Genomic DNA, 13,280 nt, shown 5'->3' with positions numbered 1-13,280 from the left:
TTACACTTGTTCATGGGCCTGACTTCAGAAATTTGCTACAAATAAGAGAGGGGGTCAGCTTGTGGTCATCCAGGTGTTGTTGATCCACAAGTTCCAAAATCCTTCAACATTGGCTTTGCAGGCAAGGGCTGATGGGAGTTGTGGTCCAGAAACATTTGGATATTGCAACACTATTGAGATCTCACACGGCTATGTGTATCAACCCATTTTGGCTACATGAAGTTGGAGAACTGAGATTGCTGTTAGTATATATTTGCAGTGAGAAATGTGTTGCCCTCTTGATCTTCTTGAGCTACACTCCTTGCAGGCTGGAACCGGTGGGGGTTTAAAGCCCAGCTGCTTGGCTGATGGTGATGGTGGCTATAGTTCTCAGAGGAAGGTTATTCTGCATATTCTTATTTCATACATCACTATCAAAAGCATATTTCAAAACCATGGAAACCCTCAATCTAATTGACTTTTGGTGGAATGTGTATTGCACTCTCTGTACCTCAGTTGACCAGCATTTAAACCAGGAAACTATTTGGGTTTCCACATTCTGAGCACATCTGAGTTTAGAAACAGCTGCTGAAGAACGAGTGCATGAGGGATCCAGATAATTTTATTCAAAAAAAATTCTTCTAGGAGCAACATACTCTCCTTTCTTTCCAAGGCTATTATACGTGATAAGCACTAGAAATGGTGCTTATCTTGTTGGAAGCTTTTTTCCTACCCAAACTGTTTAACATGCATGTCTGCACATAAACAAAGAGCCTGGGAACATTGCAAGCACAGATTAATAGCCCAGAATTCCCTCAGAGAAAGAAATCAAACTCCTGTTTCCTCAGAGATCACTTTAGCGTATAAAACTACAGTTGTGGTGCCTTCTGAGTCTGAGAGCGTAGTCGCCAAAAATAACATCTCAAAACATGAACCAGCCAAGGTCACAAGGTGATTGTACTGTAAGTTTGTATTCTTTTCTCCTCCATGTCTGTCTCATATGGTTGTCATTTTCAAGAATGCCTCCTAGGTTTTCTTGCACATTTTTCTTTCATTTGATTTTTGATAGGTAGTTTCGTCATTGACCAGTTTCTATGAGACTATTTTTGGGTTTCACAAAAATGATTGGAATAGGCTCAGAGAGTTGGCTCTAAGCATCCCTGCTAAGCTTATAAACACATCAGAAGAGTCAGCTTCTCATATTTTACAAGAAATGGTATTGCTTAGAACCTCCAAGATCATATGTAATCGGTACAAACAGACTGTTTCCACCGTAAACATTTTTAAATGATTTAATGTAACTAACCTGCAGAGAGAGAGGAATTACTTTTGCTAATCTTAGTGATGCATGAGTATTAAAAAGCATTCTTGCAAAGATAATTATGCCATACCTCTGGTTGCCTGGCTGTTACATATTGATAAGCTGTTTTGCTGCGAGCTCTTTCCCTCCAGTAAGTGAGGTTAGGAGAAGTGGGGAGAAAAGGCTGTTCTTCACATCTGGATAACCTTTATATTAGAAGAACTTGAGCGTTTGAATGTTCAACGAAAATTCCATTTTGCAGGCTGAGTCCAAGGGTGTTGGACAGATATTTAAGGTACTGCAATGAGCGATAAGATGCCAACTTCACATTATTTGCGATCTCATTGGAAACACAAATGAATAGGTTCATGAACAGATACAAAGAATCTAGCAGCTTTTCCTGATAACAGTATTTTGGTTTATCTGTAATCTTTTCAGGAGACAAGATAGATAACAACAGTCCTAGAAGTATGATTTTCTGTGTATTTTCTAAAATCTAGAGGTTGCAAAACAAATTAACAGATAAGTTGTCATTTCTTTTGTCATTAGTAAACCTACCGCATGAGTTTGATTCAATCACCTAATCATCTACTGTTTGCTAGATTATAATTTTTCTCAGCCCATTAAAACAGATCTTTGTAAGCAGGTTTTCTTTCACATAGGTTCCTATTTCTGCATTCTAAGTGGTGAATACTGTAATAATACTAGATAGGAACAAAGCTATTATTTAAACTGAAAAGTATTATTTGCTCTACATTTTATGTTTTGTGAAATACGTTTATTTTCTCTCTCTCATAAATGATATCACTGGCATGCAGATATGTAGGGTTGTGGCCATCAAATAACCAGATTATGAAGAGACATGTCATTGGAAGATAGAGAGGGAAATCTGTTTAAGATTCAGAGGGGGTTGGGAACAGCTGTGGGAAGAGACTAAAGAGATTATAGTTTTGCAGACAAAGATTGCAGTGTTGCTTCTGCTCTAGAAATGTGTATGCTTTGCCCAAGAAAGTGGACAGATCATATTGGTGAATACTGAATGTAGAAATATACAAAATCAGAACCATATTTTTGTCAGATGCATATATGTTGGCAATCAGACCTTCCAGATAGGACACATGTTGAATATTGAAAAAAAAGCGGTCATTTGGAAATAGGCCCCAGAAAATTCCCAACACCTTGTATTTGACCAAGTAATATAAATTAACCGCAACCTTCAGACAGCACAGATCTTTCCAACATGCACTAGGAGCTTTTTAAAGAGATTGTCCCAGTAGTGATCAGGTGAGGGAAGCCTTTCAAAACAATTCCCAGAAGTTGATGTTTCCAGTGAGAGAGTTTCTGTTAACGACTTTTAAACTTGACTAAGCATGAAATTAAAAGATTCTCAAGTCACTCCCCCAGGTGTTTAGATGTATGCCAGCTGCCACCCAAACTACTTAACAATATTAGAAGACAATGGAACCATAACAGTTCGATATAAAGAAGGCTGTATTGATGCTGAATTCTCTGTTGCCGGACTTGCTCTTGGTTAATCACTATTTGAATCCCACATCAGCCATTGGAACCCCTGACATTAGCATGAGAACTTGGAGCATGATACAGATATTCTCTACTAGGATTTCTTGTAGGAATCCTAGTAGAGAGAAAGAAGTAGAGGGGAAGCTTCCCTATAAGGAGATAAAGGGGTTAGATTCATTTTGTGAGAATGGAAACACAGAGACCTAAACCAAAAGGTGAGGGAAGAGGGAATGGAGAGTCAAGCAAAGATGAGTGATCAACAGTATCAAAAGCAGGCAGACATGTCATGGATGTGGAGGATTGAGGAAAGACCTTTGGATTTAGCAGAGAAATCACTGGTGGTTTTGATAAGAGCAGACTTAATGGAGTGCTCAGGTTTTGGAGAAATGTCAAAAGAAGAACGTGAGGAGAGAGTAAAGAGAGAAAGAGCAAGCTGCATGCTCTGTGACACAGGGGATAAAGAGCAAATGAGTGTTCAGAGAGGGCAATGGGTCACAGATTATTTATCAAGGGATATTTGGGTTAAGGGGTAACAGTAGCATGCTTGAATTCAGTAGTGATATGTCCAGAGGATTAGAAAGATGCTTGCAATTCGGTGTGGAAGGTAGCATCTAGAGGAGATTTGGAGGCTTTTGGTAAGGGCCACAATATGGAGAGGTCATCAAAGAAGGCTATGAAAGGGGGAAAGTGTAGGATAAAAGGAAAACTGAAGTGGGGAAACATAAGGAAAGAAATTGGAGCAATATAGATTCAGTTTTAATATTAATAACTACTACTACTACTACTACTACTACTACTACTTTATTCCAAGGGGACTTGAGGCAGCTAACATGGGGCCAAGCCCAAACAATTACAATAAAACAAAATAAAATACATTCAAGACACATGACAACATCAAGTAAAAATGCTCATACAGTAACATAATAAAACAATAACATAATAACAATAACATAATAAAACAGAGTTTAAAAAACAATACAAGAATTTAGACGAGGGCGAGCTAGGCCAAGTGCAAGGAGTGAAAATCGAAGGCATCGCGCAAGTTCATAGGGGGGAATGTGATCACGAAGGTAGGCCGGTCCAGAACCATTTAGTGAAATGAGAGCAATTATTTTAAATTCATTATATTCCCTTACGTTAACATACTAAAGGTGTAATCTTAAATTTGCTGCCTTCTCTCCAGAGCTATCGTCATAATTTAGATTTCTCCATTATTTTCTATGGACAGCTTTCATTTCCACCCCGGAAAAAGTGAGGACTAAAATAACCAAGAAGGTCCATCTCTCAAAAATACCATGACATAGTCAAGAGTTACTAGCTTTGTAGACACTAGGACAATGTAAGTTCATGTCTGGACATGTTCTTTTCTTCTTCTAATCATGTTTTTCATTTGTATGTATGTATGTTTCTGCCAGTCTAGAAAATAATGAGTCTTTGTATGCACACCTGTTTCTGTGCTTGGTGATTCAGATTTCCTGGGCTTAATGACACGGGAAAGTCTCCTGAAAACTTTTGCTGTGATAAACAGATGCAAATTTCAGATTTTGATTGCAGATTTAATGCATGGGTTGCAGTTTAATTCAGGTGCCTCAGAAAGATGGGGATCAGCGTGGCTGAATAAGAGCATATATCAGGACAGAATTATTCAGAAAATAATCTGAAATGCATTTGATCATACACTAAGCATTTTAATAATTCATATTATACCTTATTAGTGAAACCTTATGTTTCTGCTGCTGCCACCGTCAAAACTAGTTGAAAGCTCACTTTCATTGATGTATTGACTATTTGCCTCCTAGTTGGGGAATTTTTCACTAGACTCTGGGAATTTCCCAAAACTATGCATTTCCCAGGTTTGTTAATTGGCCTTCCTTTTTATTTATTTTTATTTTTTACATATATTTCCTTTCTCCTTCTCTTATTCTGTTTAACAAACCCCCATGGAACTGAACAGGTATTGGTCTCCTTTTTCAATTACTTCTTTTACAGAAAAAAAATGTTATATTTCATGCTGCATTGATTTAAAAAAATGAAATAATTAATTATTAAAACTCAGTCGTCATGGCCAAAACAAAACAGCTTTGCAGCATTTAATGGATTTCATGTAAATCTAACATGAAGAAATCAATTTTTCAAAACTCTCCAGTAAGATTTAAGAGTTTCAAGAGATTTACCTTCATAATATATGTAAAAAATTAAAAAGGAAGGCCAATTAACAAACCTGGGAAATGCACGATATTTTGGGAAATTACTAACTGGACCGACATACAGGGAACATACTACCCCTCTGTAATATTAGTTCCACTGGCTGCCGGTCTATTTCCGAGCACAATTCAAAGTGCTGGTCTTGTCCTATAAAGCTCTGTATGGTTCCAGACCAGCTTACCTGTCCGAATGTATCTCCCTCTACGTCCCGCCTCAGAATTTAAGATCATCCAGGGAGGCCCAGCTCTCAGTCCTGCACTCTTCGCAAATGCGTTTAGCGGGGACAAGGGACAGGGCCTTCTCAGTGGTGGCCTCCTGCCTGTGGAATGCTCTCCCTAGTGAGATTAGGTCGGCTCCATCCCTCCTCTCTTTTAGAAAGAAGCTCAAAACATGGTTTTGGGACCAGACCTTTGGACAGTAGATTTGGCAGTAATCATAATGTTGGAATTTTGACTATAACAGGCTTTGGACTGGATCGTCGGTTGCTGAATCAGACTTTGATTTGGCTACATGATAATAATAATGTTTTAAATGTATTTTAATTTAACATTTTATCTTTTGTATAATGTTGTACGTAATGTGTTGTTTGTGGTTGACATTGAATTGTTTCCGTTGTAAGCCGCCCTGAGTCCCCCTTCAGGGATTGAGAAGGACAGGGTGGAAATGTTGGAAATAAATAAATAAATAAATAAATAAATAAATAAATAATGCAGCACAGGTAGTGCCTATGTAAATCGGCATTCCTCAATCTGGTGCCCAATAATTATTTTTGACTACAACTTCCGTTATTCGTGATCACTGGCCTTTCTTATTAGGATTTTGTGGGCGTTATAGTCAAAACAACTAAAGAGCATCAGCTTGGGAAGAGTGAAATGAGTGATATACGTAGAGGCCATCACTTCATATAATGTATCGTAGACCAAATTATTGGTATAGATCAGTGGTTTCTAACCTGTGGGTCCCCAGATGTTTTGGCCTTCAACTCCCAGATATCCTAACAGCTGGGAATTCTGGGAGTTGTAGGCCAAAACACCTGGTGACTCACAGGTTGAGTACCACTGGGTATAGATCACGGCTGAGAATTGTATCACACTCAAGATATTGTTGCATTGCACTTATCAGTAACGCCCTAGTCAATAATGAGAAATGCTGGTAGTTGCAGTTTTGTTCTTCAATGTAGTATTCCCATTTTTTGTTATGTCTACTTGATTTGTGCATTGTGTTTCCTTGCTGATCATACAGCATTCCCACAGTTGATTTAACTTCTCCTTGATTTCTCAGATCTTGTGGAAGAGATCTCTTATTCTTCCTATTTGAATGTCTTCTTCTAATTTTCTGCATTGATTATTGTAGTAGATCTCCTTTTCCCTGCTCACAAGTCACTGAACAGTTGGAATAGGTTAGGAAGAAGGGATAAGGTGTGTAATAGAGGTTAGAGTGAAAGGAAAATGTAAAGTGGGAAGGGCTTGATCACATCCTCTCATAAACTTGCAGTAATTTATTGACATAATTAAGGGAAAGGTCCTAAATCAATCTCTTTTCATAGGTTTATTCTCATGAATTCCAGAATATATGTCACTATGTATGTTTATTTATCTTTTGCTCATTCACATTTTTACTCTTGCAAGATTTTTGTGGATTTTTCAAAAGATTTGCTTCTCAATGGTAAATACTACCATTTCCAAGCTTGTTATGGCTGTTAGTTAGATATCTGACCTTAAAAAGAACCAGTCTAAATAAATAGGATCTAATATGAGGGAAATTCCCAAGGGAAATACCTATTGCCTCACTTAGGTTGTATTTGAAACTGTCTGTTTGATTTATAACCAGGGGTTCCTCATAGGAGTCCAGGAGGATTAGCACACTGTGTAAAAACACCATGAACTATAAGAAATGCTATCACATCCTACTGTCCACAAGCAAATCAATATTATCTGCATAAGCCATTCCACCCACATAATCTTTTCAAAGTGTTAGATTCAGAAATTATTGATCTAGTAATTTAATCACTTACTGATCCGGGGGAGGTGTAAGGGTTCGTGTTCTAAATTTATATTTATTCCAGATCTGTAGAAATTTAATTCTTTTTACTGGAAATACATTATTATAACTCCATGATTATGAATGTAAGGCGTTTATTATGCAGATCATGAGAAATTATGGATTGCTTTTTTAATAAAGAAGATGTTTCACAACATCAAATGTCAGGATGTATTAGCCATTGTCTGAAGAAGAAGTCGCTTTTGGGATGTAAAATAGACAAACAGAATAGCAGTGAGATCAGACAAGACTGCATTTTATCACACTTTCTGTTTAATTTATTCACAGAACATATAATATGGAAAGCTGAACCGGACTCAGAGGAAATAGGCATGAACATTTGGGAAAGAAATATCAACTAAGAAATGCAGATATTTTTTTTTTCATGTCAGAAGGAACTTGAGAAACTGCAAGTCGCTTCTGGTGTGAGAGAATTGGCCGTCTGCAAAGGCGTTGCCCAGGGTGACGCCTGGATGTTTTGATGTTTTATCATCCTTGTGGGAGGCTTCTCTGAATGTCCCCACATGGGGAGCTGGAGCTGACAGAGGGAGCTCATCCACGCTCTTCCCAAATTTGAACCTGTGACCTGTCAGTCTTCAGTCCTGCCAGTACAAGGGTTTAACGCACTGCGCCACCGGGGGCTCCTAGAAATGCAGATGAGACCATATTACTTGCAGAAAATAAGATAATAAGAAAGATGATCATGGATTTTTCTGCAGCACAGCGGTTTACTCTGCTGTGCTAAGTCCAGTCCAGGTATGTAGCCGGGGGGGGGGGGCTCGGGGGGCTTCAGCCCCCCCCCCCGAAATTCTCACGGTGGTTTGCGAAAAGGCCTTACTGGTGCATAATTTAAACTTTATGTTTATTCATATCATGATCTGATCACCATACTCAATATATCCCATATGCATGGGGTATTGGGGTAATGATACAAAAGGTTTACTAGGCTAGACCCTCTTTCACTCAGATTCAGCCCCCCCCCCGAAACTCAACCCCCCCTGAACCCCCCTGAAAAAAAATCACACACCCCCCCCCCCCCCCCCCGGAAACGAAATCCTGGCTACGGGCCTGGTCCAGTCCCTTTACAAGTTCAGAAGAACTGAACAGAGAAGTTGATGAGCTGTGGCATCATAGTGGCACCATAAATCAAAGTTGACTTGACAGCAGAGAACAATATCAACAAATAAGAATGTGTACAATGTCCTAATCAACTTTTTTTCAGATAGACATACTGTAATTACTCAAGCAGTTTTACATGTCACAGAGGCTTTTGAAATGAAATGTCTTGTCTATATTAGCTCACCAGATGAAAAAGGTCAATAGTACAGTCCTTGAATTAACAAGCAAGTCCTGTTGAATTCAATAGGACTTACTCTCAAATTAAATGTGTAAACTTAAATGTTGGTCCTTTCATCATGCAAAAATTCTTGTCTTTCGCTAAACTATTGAAGAATGGATCCTGCAGCAAAAGATGTCTGCTGTCACCCATTAAACTTCTTTTGGTCGTGTTGAAACACCTACTATTAGACTATTACTTTTGGTAATGTTGATCAAATTAGGTATCCGCCTATGCTTAATATATTAAATAATTGTGAAATTTTGATACTTAGGAGAAAGATGATTCACCGGATGTAAAGTATATGGTAAATTGATAATGGGATTTTAAAACCTAATAGGCATCCAAGGAAATAATTAGATGCCTCAAGTGAATACTATTCTGTGCAAGCTTTTCTTCCAAGTTTAATCAGTCTACAAGATGAAGTCTATTATGAGCTAGCTTTTGTTGCAAATTAGTAAAATGTTTAATAATTGGCACTCTGTGGTTTCCAGTTTATTTCTCCGTATAAAGGTTAATTAGGTTTGACTCCGGGAATGAAATAGTTGTTACCAGTTATTAATTTTTCAGATTCATTAGGCAATTGATTTTAATTACTCTGCCTGTCACTGTGTGGAAATAGCTATCTATATAAGTAATATTTTGTGGCGAAATCTAGTAGTCTCTACTTAATGGTGGACAGAGTTCTGATTTTCCCCTCTCCTTACATGGCATACGCATTATGCTTCTTTTTCCTTTTCTTCACCTTTCTGGCTCACCCTGCCATAGGTTCCACTCATTTCAAGCACCCACGATGAATTCATATACCAGACTTTTTTCTGGCATAGAAATATGCAATACTCCTATTGACAATTTTAAGCCTAGGGGGAGTTTTAAAGAAAACAGAAAATAATCCAGAAGTGCCATCTAGGTCACTTCCTTTTGCAAAAGTGGTCTTTCTTGAACCTACAATAGTCCAGTGGGGCAAAACATAGCTAACCCCCCCATGCTCTCTAGAGGGCTTTTAGAGAAAATAAGTTTCAGTCCTTTTGCAAGGAGGTGCTGTGAGGAAGTATAGCCCTCAGTTGTTGCCTGGAGAAGCACTGTATGGGAGCCAACCTTTGAGCAAAATTTATTTATCGTATCAGAAGCAAACCAAGGGTACAGTTGAAGTGTATTTTAAAAAACCCAAAGTTTTAAAACTTGGCATTATATTAAATGTCCTTTGACCAGAAGCTGGCCACTTGGAGCACCTCTGTTGTTCCTATAAGGAGGTCCTCCATTGTGCATGTGGCAGGGCTCGGACTGCATTGTAATAGGTGGTCTGTAGTTTGCTCTGCTCTACACTCACATGTTGTGGCCCCATTTCTTAAGGTTGGCTCTGCATCTCTTGGTGCCAGAACGCAGTCTGTTCAGCACCTTCCAAGTTGCCCCGTCTTCTTGGTCCCCAGGGGGTAGTCTCTCATTTGGTATCAGCCATGGCTTAGGAGCCCCCAGTGGTGCAACAGGTTAAAACCTTGTGCCAGCAGGTCTGAAGACTGACAGGTCGGAGGTTCGAATCCGGGGAGAGCGCAGGTGAGCTCCCTCTGTCTGCTCCAGCTCCCCATGTGGCAACATGAGAGAAGCCTCCCACAAGGAAGGTAAAAAATCAAAACATCTGGGCGTCCCCTGGGCAACATCCTTGCAAACGGCCAGTTCTCTCACACCAGAAGCGATTTGCAGTTTCTCAAGTCACTCCTGGCAGACACACAAAAAAAGCCATGGCTTGAAGTTCCAGGTTTTTGCCTCGCACTTTTGGACTCTCAAGCAAAATTATTCCTTTCCATGTGTTCTCATAATACCTGGTCTTCCATTTGATTCATCATATTCATAAGGAGCTTGCTAGGCTCTTGTTGTTTCTTCCTTTGCCACCGCAAATATCTCCACTGTGCTACCTTTTCTAGGATTCTACCCATACTATTCCAGTATGCACTCCTACAAAAACCTGGAGAAGTTGAAGTACTGGAGATGAATTAAATACTCCTTATTGAATTGAGAAACGGTTATATTTAACATGGAGGAATTTATGTATCACAACATTTTCATATTGACAATGTGAGCATGGGCTACCTCCTTTCAGTAAAGATGTGACTGAGCATGATATAGTTAAATATAATGCACCCTTGCTAAAATGATAAGTGAACTGTGATGCCCAATAGCATACACAAGAATTTCCATTGCAAAGAGACATAATCAGGGCAGTGAGGTGGGGTACTGCAAGGGGTGGTTGTCCCAGACCTCACTATGAGGAGGGCTAATGCAAGGAGGAGGTCGCATTAGCATTACAGCTTTGTTGCCAAGTCATTCCTAGCAGAATCCCACTAGCTCAATAAACCTAGAGGGGGAAAACAAAAAAAATATATAATATTGACAACCCAGTCCACTTGTATTCAGTCACAGTTTGGGTCATTTCTAGTAATATCTCTCCTGTTCTGTGCTGTATCTTTACAACAAACCCAAGAGGAAGGCTAAACTGAGAGTCAACCACTAGCCCAAAGTATCACCTAGTGAACTTTGTGTCTAAGCAGGGCCTAATTAGCTAGATTCCACGAGTCTCCATCCATCCTACTGACCACTCCACCACACTAACTTCTGGAAGGGGCCTCAAATAAATATTCCCCTCGAGCCTCTCCATGCCTTAAAATAAGTCCCTGGGTTTGGCAAATGACCTAGGGTGCAGCTACATTATAGAATCAGTGCAGTTTGAATCCACTTTAACTGGCATGGTTTAATACTATGGAATAACAGGAGGTGTAGTTTTACAATGTCTTCCACCTTCCCTGCCAAAGAGTGCTGATGCCTCACCAAACTACAATTCCCAGGATTCCATAGCATAGAGCCACAGCAGTTAAAGTGGTGTCAAACCTCATTAATTCTACAGTGTAGATGCAGCCCCAGACATGTTCCATAATAAAATAATGGGGAGAAAGGCCGCTGTGTTACCTTTGCTCAGATTTATGATGATGCCAGAAGGTTTTGTCTAGTATTCCTTTTTTTCCTAGAGTCCTGAGGGTAGGACATATGGAGGGCAATGTGGGAAACAACAGTAAGCTCTTTATTCTCAGAGGAATTGGCCATATTTGTCTGTTCGAGCAGTAAAAACAAGAAAGAGTGATTAAAGGCCACCTGAATTTCACCCAGAATGGCATTTGTAAGGGGGAAATATAAAACAGGGGTATAAATAAGCCACCTGAAATCATTGCATTTGGAAATATTTCAGTTGCTAGGAAACAGGAACCTGACCATGGTTTCCCACTATACCTGCAGCACCTTGTTTTCATATAGTGAAAGAGATACACCCACATTCACCCCATGCTTTTCAATTTTTATTTTTCCCTACATCAGGGAAGGGATTAGTCTGGCCCATGTTGGAACTGCACCTCCCAGATTGCCTTACCGTTGACTCAAATGGCTTGGGCTGCTGGGAACTGCAATCCAGAAAATACCTGGAGAGCCATACAGTTTCGACCTCAACCCTGTGTGGAAATATTTACTCGGAACGTAATCGAAAGGGTGAATGCTTTAGTGCAGCCACCTCCTGAGAGAGATGGAGGAAGAACTGTAGAGAAGATGTGAGGACACCGCAGAGCTTGCATACGATGGGACCAAAAAAATAACCCTCGGATTTAGTGGTGCAATGCAGTAGGAAAGGCCCCCTTTATCACTACAGGTTTGCCTTTTGCAGCAAAGGAAATACAACCTGAAATTAATTGGCATGACTTTAATATATAACCAGTGGGGTTTTTCGTCCAAAACGAACTTAACAGCTTTATTGCTTTAGCAGTTAATTTAACTGAAAAGGCTGGTTTCCGCATAACAGCAGCATCGGCCCTTTTGTTTTGTGCAATTGAATTTCATTCTGTAATTTATTCGAGGGCCCAAGAGGGACTGGCTTCTTCGGAGTTGAAGGAAAACGTCTTTTGTCCTCGATCCATGCCAAATGTTCTTTGCAGCTATTCTCAATTTAATTTCTGCATTTCTCCACAGGAGTTCAGACATGCGCTGGAGAATGGCTCGGAAGCGAAAGCCCGTCCATCTGCTGAGAGGCAAAAAGTACCATTGAGCCACAGGATGGCGATGCAGTTGCCTTGGCAACAAGGGGGAAGTTTATTGAAGCTGCTGCCGTTGAGTGTGGCTCTTCTCGCCGCCCTGGTTGCCTTTTACTATGGAGGGGTTTAAGAGAGAATCCAAACTGGGTCGCGATTTCATCAAGACACTGAAAAGGTCATAGTTGAACACTGGGTGATGATCATTTCTACTTCAAGGCCTTACCTGATCATCGCAACCTGGATAAGAGTCTGCTTAGACTTGGCATAAGTTCTTTGCTTAGATTTGTAAGATCAAATTATTGGTGTGTTCTAATGACTTCCACATCTCAATTTTTCATTTTCTGAACTTGTTGGCTATATATATATGTATTATATATACATGATATATTTGTCTCTGCGTGGCAGTTGTGAAAATAGGGAAATTTTCATTATTGCTCATGTATAGGCATACATTTGTAGAAAAATAAATTATTAAAATATTTTTCCATAGGGCAAGTAATTGATCATCCCCTTGTACGGCAATCATTATTAAACCTCTTTTTACTTTATGCATGTCTTTATTGTATTTAAATGTATGTGCATGTGCCTTTTGTGGGCTTTTGATCGGGTTTCCATCAGTGAGGCATATCCATAAGTAGTTGTCCCAGTCCCATTCTCTAAAATTCAGCTGACAGTACCTTGTCTTCCATCAAGTACTAATCAGAGCTGACTCTACGTAGTGTCTAAGCCCAGACAGGATCCAGTGCATTAAAATACCCGATTCAAAATTCTTACGTCAAAAGTTGTAAATACTGCAATTACGAAGATGGAGTATGACAAGACTAAAGCAGAG

The 13,280-nt window shown here is 39.6% G+C and overlaps 1 protein-coding gene across 1 annotated transcript in view; it reads left to right on the top strand.

Moving 5' to 3' along the window:
* CDKAL1 (CDK5 regulatory subunit associated protein 1 like 1) overlaps positions 1 to 12,996 on the top strand; it is a 284,435-nt gene extending 271,439 nt beyond the window's left edge. The window contains exon 15 of the mRNA XM_060774897.2: positions 12,387 to 12,996. Within this exon, the coding sequence (XP_060630880.1) occupies positions 12,387 to 12,578 (192 nt within the window). The 3' untranslated portion in view covers positions 12,579 to 12,996. The remainder of the gene's footprint in view (positions 1 to 12,386) is intronic.
* The last annotated feature ends 284 nt before the right edge of the window (positions 12,997 to 13,280 follow it).

This window comes from Anolis sagrei, chromosome 4 (genome assembly GCF_037176765.1).
Source record: "Anolis sagrei isolate rAnoSag1 chromosome 4, rAnoSag1.mat, whole genome shotgun sequence".
In the NCBI taxonomy this organism is placed as follows: domain Eukaryota; kingdom Metazoa; phylum Chordata; class Lepidosauria; order Squamata; family Dactyloidae; genus Anolis; species Anolis sagrei.
Note: the sequence above shows the minus strand (reverse complement) of the source record. Positions and strands in the feature narration are given on the sequence as shown.